This window comes from Haplochromis burtoni, unplaced genomic scaffold (assembly GCF_018398535.1).
Source record: "Haplochromis burtoni strain Fernald_Lab_line unplaced genomic scaffold, NCSU_Asbu1 Contig_8, whole genome shotgun sequence".
NCBI lineage: Eukaryota > Metazoa > Chordata > Actinopteri > Cichliformes > Cichlidae > Haplochromis > Haplochromis burtoni.
In genome coordinates, this window is record NW_024582369.1 from 1,920,847 (window position 1) to 1,931,158 (window position 10,312).

The window sequence follows — 10,312 nt, forward strand, 5'->3', positions numbered from 1 at the left end:
CACACACACACACACACACACACACACACACACACACACACACACACAGAGCATATAAGTATATATAAAGGTGTGTGTGTGTACATGCACTCACTTGGCTGAGAGGCAGATGAGAGAGAGACAGTGAAAGCGTGTTTCTCACACTCACACTCGAGAGCCTGTGAAAGGTCAGCGCTTAGTGTTAAGAGCACAAGATAGAAAGCGCCGCACACACGCTCACACGCATGTTGTGCTCATGCACAAACGCATACTTAAGACCACAAAAGGAAAACACTGCAGTATCTTTAATCTGAACCATATTAGTAGCCTGCCAAAGTATTCCAGTGCTTTGACTGTCACTCACAAACTTCACACGCACATCATTCATATTTATGTAGACTGTTTTAAAGTAGATTTTGTTTTTTGTGGTGTGGGGTTTATTCAGATGTTATTCAGATGCTGAAAGGCATGCAGATGAAAGGCCAAACTGTCTCTCTCGCCAACATTTTCTCTGATATGGTGGTCAACAATGGAGCAGAAAGCACACAGATGACCTCAGAGCGCTAAGCTACCATCCAGAACAACCGGAGAGGAGAGCAGAAAGACAGAGAAGCCTGTGCGGGCCTCCCTCGCTCTCTTTCTCGTTCTCTCGTTCTCCCGCTCTCTCTCTCGTAAGCCCCTTCACAGTCATCAGGGCTTTCCAACGTTTCCTGTTTTCGCAGGAGTGAATTGTGGGAGATAATCTCTGGCTGCCTATTGGCTGACTGCACACAAAAAGCGGCCCTGGAAAGCGGGCTTTTGTTACTGCGGTGACTCAAAATCCAGCCGCTGGCTTTTCTTTCTCCCCGGCCCCGCCGAGGCGCACATACCATGCCACACCATCAGCGAAAAAAAGAAAGGAGAAGGAATGACATATAGAAAAGAGAAAAACCTCTGCTGCCGCCACAGCACATGACTGGCCCAAATGCTGAGGCTTGTTGCTAAAAGCCACAGAGAGATGGACCAGAAAAATAAAAAGTGCAGGTGAGGGAGGTTGTGGCTGCTTGAAAATGAAAGCGAAATGTAGAAAAAGCAGCAAAATCAAAGCTACCTATAATTCATATACTGTAAAGCCAAAGTACAATAACTTTAGCTGACTTTATTAATTGACTGAATACGTTTATCTAATATTTCATTATTCGCCAATCATTATAACAATATCCGTAACAATAACAGAGATGTCTTCGAGCTAGTGAGAGGATATTCTGTCATATCAACAATGGAATCGTGACAAAACATTTAAAAAAACACCTCAAAGTAAAGAAAGAAAGTCATAAAAGAAGCTTAATGAAGGGGAACAACAGTCATGGCGTCCTCCACTTGTTAGGGCAACCCACTTCCCACGTTCACAGGGTTCTTGACAGTCCAGACTTGATTAGTCAGGACCCGATTAGCCTTCACGACTTTTTGTCTGAAGACAACCACTCGCTAAGAGGCTGCGCGGGGTGAATCTAATTAGATGGTCTCATTCCCATACATGTCTTCTAACTTACAGCTCGAGTCTATTGTCCTCCTCTGGAAACAAAAACAGACCAGTGTGTGACTCATAATCCCCTTAATTATCTTGACCTTGTTTAAGTATCTGATGAGGCCATTCATGAGGAGAGGCCACCTCCATGGGAATGATTAGTCACTGGAGCAAAATGGTTAAAAGCCTTCAATATTAAGTGTTTGCGCTGTTTAAAAAAAAAAAAAAAAAAAAAAAAAATAGAACAGGAAAATTGAAATCAGTCTGAAGCTGTAATGTTGTTGTTTTTTTTTGTTGTTTTTTTTTTAAAAAAACGATGTGAGAATTTCCAAACATCCAAAGAAATCACGAGTGAAAGTCAAGTGAACCGCGAGTCACGGTTGGTGGTGACAGCACACAAGAGCAGAGGGGAGAAAAAAAGGGAACCGTTATCTTCTGATTTGAATGAGAAAACCTGGGTCTGTCACAGTGTTTACTCCTCTGTGTAGTCCAAAAAGAAGCACACATACATAAAAAAAATGATAACACAAAACAACCATGATATCTACAACGGCCATTGTGTTACTGGTCCTTTTTTTTTTTTCTTGTGCAGTATTGTTCTTCCTTTTCCAAATTTTTTGTTAAACTCCCAAGTGGCGCTTGCACTTATCCCTTCCGTCTTCCCTGACTGAACTTGTTTGCTTCGCCTCTCCCTCCATCAAACCGTCCTCCTTACACCTGCTCAGATAACCACTCCTCTGTCTCTAGGCTCCATCCTCCTCTCTGCCCTCTCCACCCTTCCATTACTCATCCCGGTCTTTATCTTTAGAATACTTATAGGCTCTACAGCTCCCTCACGTAAACCCATTCCACTTCCTCTTCTTTCGTCTTTTGCATAAAGCCAATGCCTTAGTAAAGGAAACAACATCGTTTTAAGGGAAGACAAGTGTACATTGTTCGTGGCAACCGAAGCTGGCATATCACAATTAACAAATCAAACTTCCCCTTTTAAAGCAGGTGCATTGGAAGTAGAGAAGAAACTGGAGCAAAAGACAAAGTTGGAGAAGGTGTCTGCCTGTCCTTTCATTTGTTACACACGAGACAGCAAACAGAGAGATCGTCAAAGCAACATTAAAAGCAAACTATTGAAGGGTGTCTGGCAAAAATGGAAAGGTTTGTAAGGCCAAAGAAAGTCTGTAGATCATGAGCATGTTTTGGACTCACCTTGACATCAGAGAAATACATCTTGAGCATGTTAGAGCTTGGGTAGCGGGTATAGAAAAACATGAGCTTGGCCTTCTTCAGATGATTTGGGGAGAGACCTTCTTGGATCTGAAAACAGCTGGTATTAAGGAAAACGACAGTAGTTTGAGGGGGGAGAACATCAAAAATAAACTTCTACATCAAGCAAACACAGACATTGCCACAAACTAGAACTTGGTAATAAATGGCAGTAATTTTGGCAAGAAATAATCATTTGGATGGTGGGTAACCAAATTTCCTTTTAGGCATGAGTGCGGGGTTACTGCAGAGGGGGGTTGAGGAGGCTGAAGACAGTGCACCAAAGCAGAACCATTTGCTTGCAATTAGCATCGTGCGTATCAGGTGTGAGAGCGTCACGGTAAATAAAAAGCTGGCCAGCACTACAGCTCTTGCTTTTACATAAGGAGGCTCATTTCACAGTCAAAGCGAGCAAACGCCTTTGCCTACACCCTGTGCTAACCTCCGCCCCCCCCCTAAAAAAAGGAAGAAGAAAAAAGGAGACATTTGCATATCACAGACAAAGACAGCAGTTAACGCCAGTGACGGGCAAGAAGGCCTAATGGCTTGGCGACAGCACATGCCAAGCCTGAATATGACTGTCTGATGTTGGCTTCATATCAGTGACAAAACAAGGTCTAGGAGATAGTCCTGAACACCGGCACAAAAACCCAGCTCGTGCTCACAGAGACTATATTCAAATACACGTCAGATTCCCTCGTCTTCCTAATGGATCGCCTGGATTGAGCAGCAGCGAGCGGATGGAGATGGGTTGGTGGGGGCACCTTGAGGGATAGCATGGTTCCAGCCTTCAATTACATCCCCCTCCTCCACCCCCTTGCTCCACCCCTGCCCCCCAGCTCCTCTGATGCTGCCAAACCCTTGGAGGAGCAAAAGAAGGAGGAGGAGAAGGAGAAGAGGGGCTCTGAGGCTTTGGACTCAGCCAGTGATGGGGAGAATGAAACACATCTGCGCCACCGAACGGCCCAAGCCATTTCCATGGTGAATTAACGGCCGTATAATGCAACTGATAATATCAATCTGGAGGATAAGACATTGAAAAGGGAACAGGGGATGGGGGGCGGGGGAACGTGTTAAAACCCCGGGCTGTTTCAACAAGGGTTTTCATCAGCGAGGCAGGGATTTAAATCACACAGCAGATACAGCTCTAAGTTTTCCCGAAGACTGTTTACACTTGAGCGGACAGGATACATTGCTCGACATAATTTATGATGAACCGGGGTGACTGCGGCCGTTAAAATCAGTCAAGTGTCCAGATGTAGCTGTAACTATAGAGCGGGAAGAAGGCATCAGCTGCTCGATTGGATTGCCCTTGGCCTCGGGGTTACACGGCAAAGCCAGCAAATGCTGAACCACGCTGGGTTGGCTCCTTAAAGACCCTGTCTACTTTGTGTGATTCAGTAAGAGAGAGAGAGAGAGGGGAGAGTCAGTTGTATACGCAGCGAGGGTCTTGTGGGGGAAACCCTGGCAGGCTGGTGTTACTCTGACAGGCCTGGCCAAAAGAGCAGCACTTCACTTTCCACACCACACCATCTGCTCCGAGTGGAGGGGATACAATGGGATCCTCAGACAGAGCGAGCGAGAGGGAGAGGCAGAAGGAAAAGAGATCTCTGTTGCAATAAGGCAAGGTGGGATTTGTTTGAAGCCACGCTTTTACACTTAGATTAATTTGTTTTTGCTTTTTCAATTAGTATACGGGTCGCTTCATCCCCCCCCTCTCTCTACGTCCTTATCGCCGAAATTAAAATTTGTTCTAAGACAAAGATGTTAAGGTCTCACCTCTCCGGTTATATCACCATACCACCTCCACTGAGCCACCAATTAAGAAGCTTCATATTTCCTAATGAGACATTTCTATTTCCAATTCACTCACAGCTTGCAAATGTAATTGTGATTGGACTTAGGGGTGGTGTGCAAGGCTATTATTTTGTCATGATGGTGCACTCACACCAGCTGGCCCACTGTTCGCCTGCCACATCTGACAAGACATCATCATTCTCACAACACTTCCCCAAAGCCCAAAGTCATGAGAGGAAAATAGCTGCTCTACTTCCTAATTCCAGGTGTAAGGACAAGAAAATTTGGAGTCGGACTGTGAACAAATGAGGAAATTGATAGCAGCCATCTGCTCCACAATACTGCCGAGACCTGGTGAACTTGAACACACCTCGCAAAATGTCTGACAAGCTGTCCCTGACTTCTGAGGCTTAGGGAAAAAAAAAACACACTAATGGAAGCTGCTATAAAAACAGATGCAAATTCAAACAAACAAATTCATACATGTCACGCTAATTAAAATAAAGAATGCGCAAAACTATATCTCGTAAATGGCCAACTTTGCTTCGAAACCTGTGGATTGAGAAATAAAATATGAAAAAAATACAAACAAGCACATGTCAAACACATGTGGACATGTTCTTTCGATTCTTTTCCATTTAAGAGTACGTCTGTTAATGCCCTGAATTTATAAATGCTACAATGAAAGCCACAGCATCTGGCATATGTGGTTTGATTGTTCTCTACTTTCTCTCAGTCTCTGTATGTCTCTCTCTTTTCATCCCTCCATCGGGAGCCCGTAGAAGCAAAGGATTATGGATCTCTGGAAAGCGTTCACCCTTGGGTCAGAAGACAAGACAAGGCGAGGTAATGAAAGATAAACAGCTCGCTGCAAACACCTGTTAACGTCCGCTTCAAAGAAAAGACAGAAAGGAGGGAGGAGGGGGGTGTGGGGGGTTGCAGGGAGGGAAAACAAAAAAAGAAGTATTTGGCTGCCAAGCAACAGCCGAAGGGCCCCCCGGGCTGTTGACAGATCTTTATGAAATGAAAAAAAGAGAGAAGAAACGACAATGATTGTGGGCTTTTTACAACAGCGATGGATGATAAGAGGAACACAAGAGAAAACACAAGCAATCATAAATATACATCTTTCCCGAATCCTCGGGCAAACCTTTTGTGACACGCACACACAAAAAGACACGCACACACGCATCCACGCACACAGACACACAAAAGGCTCTGCACTCAGGTGTGCACAAACAAGGGAACCAAAGTGTTAAGTGTACATATTCACTCGCTAATAATATCCACAACAGGTACAAAGCGGTAGGATTAATTAGTTAAGCACATAATGAATGTTAATGATACGAAGACAAAAAAAGGTAGTGTGACGCCAATCAAACTTTTATGAGGGTTAAGGGGTGTTGGATACTTAGGGACTAAGGAGGTAAACAGGAAACGGAGAAGGCACTGAATGTTTAAGCTATTAGTCCCGTGTCCCCAGGGGATTCAATTTGAGCCTCCCATAGGGGATAGCCTCTTTATCCACAGGGCATGATTGGGGCACACAGGGGTTAAACTATAAGGCAGGCTATATAACACTATTGTGTGCCAAGTTCCAGGAAGCTATTCCCCTCCTTGTTCTTCCAGGCCATTTTTATAAAGAGAATTGGGGTGGTTAATGTCGTGGGGGGCCTAATCTTTTGCGAGTAAGCGATATGTGACAAGAAGGCTTTTAAAGCACTTAGGTTTGAAGATGGAAGAAAAAGCTGTAGGGTGCTGTGAGAAGGAAGAGGTATGAGTGTAAAAATAAATACAACAATGCAGTACAATGGAGAGGAGAACAGCAGTGGGAGGAAAAGTGATTCATCAACAATTTCTCAGTTTCTTAGGCTAGTTTCAAACATACTCAAAAAGATTTGATTTTTAACTCTTTGTGGCTCAGATGCAGTGTTTCGAACCTGTATCTATGGGGAATTACCACCAGAAATCAGATTTTTTTCCCCCCCTGGCTTACAGAGGCATGAGATAGTCTGATGCCTCTGTAAGTTGGGACCACACAATGTTAAAACATTTATTTACTTGGCCTTTCAAGCGTCAAACGCAGCTGAGACCGATAACACGCGCACACTCGCACGCACACCACCCTGATTTGTTAAAGGATACATTGCTGCCTGAGTAGGGTGAGATGTCAGCCATGTCCTGGAGATCACTGCACTCAGACTTGATGAGGGACAGGGAGAGCCCCTCGGCTGTGCTGCCAGGGTGTGCTGGAGAACAAGAGCGATGGTGGTGCCCCAGGTGATGACCTGACGACATCTTGGTCCTCAAACCGGTGCTTTCCCTGGACAGGTCCATGGAGTCTGGTGAATTACGGTCCTTGCCTGTGTAACTACCTGGGGGTGCGCCAAGAGGACTCTGGAAAGGGTAGCCCATGAGAGGCAGTGGAAAGGGGTGTCTAAATGATGGGGGGCTGAAGCCCATGGAGGCAGAGAGTGAGGAGGGGTGAAGGGCGGGGTGGTGGTTTCCACCGTGGGCACCCACAGCTGAGGCCTGGTGGTGGTGCTCACTGGGTGCTTTCCTCACTACTAAGGGCAGTGCCTCAGTTTGGTCATTGGTTGCGCCGGGGATCCCGGGCATGCTAGTAAAGGAGTCAAGCGGATTGGGAATGATGACATCGCCAAAGCACTGCAGCCTCTGGTTGGCGGTGTGAAAGTTGGGGTTGTCTCCATTGACAGCAGTAGGAAATCTTTCAGGAGGTATGGAAAGTGTAGGAAAGGCTTGCTGAGGTGTAGGGCGTGGAGGCTTTGCAAACACCTTAACCACTGTGTCCACCACCTGGGTCATGGCAGAATTGAGTTCCTGCTTCAGCGTTTCTGCCAGCTGTTTGCCTTCAGCATGCATCGAGGAACCCGGACCTCCGTGTCCTTTGTTCCTGCTAAGCCCTTCTCTTCTTGGCTTCTCTCTGTCAGCCAGCAGGGCTTGCTCCTGAAGCAATGCCCTCGCCCTGTCTATGAAATGGCCCGGATCCAGGTCAGACATCTCATTGTCTGAGCGCAAGTCATCTCCACCCCGATCGTCACCTCCGTTATCAGACCTGGCTGGGCTGTCCTCTGACATGTTTCCTATGTCATTGTGGAGGTCGTTGTGTTCTGAGTCATCAGTTGAGTCGTATATCTGAAAGAACTTCTCCTGCAGCTGCCGTAGTTGCTTCTGCATGTCCTCCAGCTGCAGTTTGAGCTGCCGTCGCTCTTCCTGCTTCTGTTCCTTTCTCTGGCATACCAGCTGGGTGAAGCTCTGCTGTTGCTGCTGTGGCAAACGCTGTTTACGCTTGTTCTCTCGGCTACTGCTGCACACCTCGCCTCCCCGTGGGCTGCTGGGGGCCTGCTGTTGAGACTGAGGAGGTGGGCAGTCCAGCTCCATGTCCCGTTCTCCATCCATATCATGGTCACGCTCATGACGGGTAGCAGCAGGTACTACCACGCTGGGGGAATGGCTCATGCCACGGATAATGTTCTCTACGCGAGCTCTCTTGGCACGCAGGTGTTCATCATTGAGACGTTCTATGTCAAAGGTGGCCAGGCCAGGAGGACGGCCAAATGGTGACAAACACTCTTGTGGGGTGCTGTCCTGGGAGGAGTTACTGCAGGCATCCTCTTGGGGAGCATCAGAACTTGCATTAGAGAGCCCTGATCCAGGGAAGCCAGAGTCCCCTCTATCACCCCGGTCCCCTCTTTCTCCCCTCTCGGGCCCTCCTCCATTTTTGGCGATGTTATTCTTGAGAAGCTGAGAGATAATGGTGGTGCCAGGGAAGGGCATCATGGTGTCCTCGTATGAGTTGGCCCTCTTCAGTAGCTTTCGGAGTACATTGGACTTGGACTCACTGTCACTAGCTGACACAACGCCAGGCCCACCATGTGGCTGCACAACGGAGCACTCCATGGAGTCGGTGTCTGATCCGTGGTGAGAATGAGAGCTCAAAGAGTTCATGGCACTAAAAATGGCTGCTTTGGCGCGGGCAATGTTATCAGTGGTGGCTGTGGTGACTGCTGCTGTGGAGGAGGATGTGCTGCCCACGGTCCGCTTAACACCAATGTCCACACGTCTTCGCTTGGTCTGTCTGTTCAGGAGGGAGTCGCTGTCATGGTCCGGCATCACGGGCTGCTGCTATTGGGCCATATCCCACACACCCAGTCCTCTAGGATCAAAGCCTCTGAGTACCTGGAGGGGGGAAAAAAATCACAGCTGCATGACTCACCAAAGTGAAAAATATTTTCAGAATCTAACTCCCTCACTTCGGCCTGTCCTTAAGCAAGAACCAAAGCTGTACCAAAAAAAAAAAAAGAAAGAAAAAAGCTTAAACATTTTTTCATATACTGAAAAAGTCAGAATCCGTTAACCTCTAGAGAATTGGAGTAGCCGATTCGATGGGTCTAAACTAAAGATATTTTTCTCAAAGCAGCAGGGAGTACCTCGTCTTAGTTTCTGCAAGTGATGAACGTTAAACATTCATGATTACATTTAGGTAGTAAGGACACAGGGCTAAAGGGAGACGGGGTCAGAATTAGGCCTTGGCTCGACATTCCAGGGCAAAGTCCTACATTTTATCCTGTCCCATGTTACATGCTGCGCGACACTGAACCAATTCCCACGGAACACAAAGCTGCATAAAATTATGATAATTACTTAAGTACTTGTCCTCATTTCCATGATTGTGCAGTGAGAGCCAACGTAGGAGCTCACAAAATCAAATAAAAAGAAACAGGGTTAAGATCATCAAAAAACAAAAAAACATGCAGGAGGAGGCCGTACACATTCTACATATCACTGCACACACTTTACTGAAGCCTAAAACGCTGTCGGTCAATTCAACAAGAAATTTAAAAATATTTAAAACCACGTTTAGTCTTTGCGCAATTGTAAAAGTCCTGAATTCACATTAATCAATATGGCCATCATATCGTACTCAATGGGAAAAGTGACACAAAAAAGAAACACAAAATAGGCCTATTGATTTTGGTGCCAGCATGAGCTCACTTCTGTGTTTTTTGTTTGTCTTTTCATCTGGCAAGGGCAGTTAATTCTGCTCAAATGAATAGGTCACGCGGGTCAACTCTGGCAAGGAGCAACTTAAAGCGCTCTTACAAAAAACCCTAATGCCCTTCTGAAAGCAAAACGTTTTGTTAGTACAGGGCTGCATCAATAATGCTATGTAAGCAGCGGTGGCAGTGCCTCAGTCAGAGCCATATCAGATGCAGCCTATCTCAAATGTTATTGTCAGAAACAATTTAATATTTCTGTAAAAAAAAGTACATATTTTGAGGTGAGTAATTTGTGAATTGTTTCAGTGTTTTCTCAGGATAAAAGTGTAGGTGGACATTTTTATTTTTAAACAAGACAGTTTTTGTCAGGACTCACAATGGCTCAGTCAGAAAATGCTAAAATCTAATGAATTTAAGGTAACTTAATTTTTTATAGTGTGCAAACATAAAAATTTTTTGATTTGGCTCACATGGAAATGCAGCTGCAGTCATGTCACATGGCGGATTCAGATCTAAGTTTATAATTTAACATTCAAAAGCATTCATTTCGAAGGCTCTCTTTGAAGTGCAAGTGAAAGCAAACAGCAGGAGAAATTTCTCTCTTTTGATTCAGGAATACTTTTCCTCAGCTACAACTAAAAGAAATGTATCATCTTTACATTGTCAGTGCATGTGAAAAGACTTTTTAAAAGACTTCTGTCTTGCCACTAAGGCTCACACTTTCACACTGCATGCACACACACACACA

The 10,312-nt window shown here is 45.5% G+C and overlaps 1 protein-coding gene across 3 annotated transcripts in view; it reads right to left on the reverse strand.

The window, feature by feature from the left end:
- LOC102292414 (prospero homeobox protein 1) overlaps nt 1-10,312 on the reverse strand; it is a 33,524-nt gene that overhangs the window by 19,173 nt on the left and 4,039 nt on the right. For all 3 annotated transcript variants that reach the window (XM_005914488.3, XM_005914487.3, XM_005914489.3), the window contains 2 exons: nt 6,689-8,743; nt 2,690-2,797 (listed from right to left, as the gene is read on the reverse strand). In XM_005914488.3, the coding sequence (XP_005914550.1) occupies nt 2,690-2,797; nt 6,689-8,677 (2,097 nt within the window). In that variant the 5' untranslated portion in view covers nt 8,678-8,743. The remainder of the gene's footprint in view (nt 1-2,689; nt 2,798-6,688; nt 8,744-10,312) is intronic.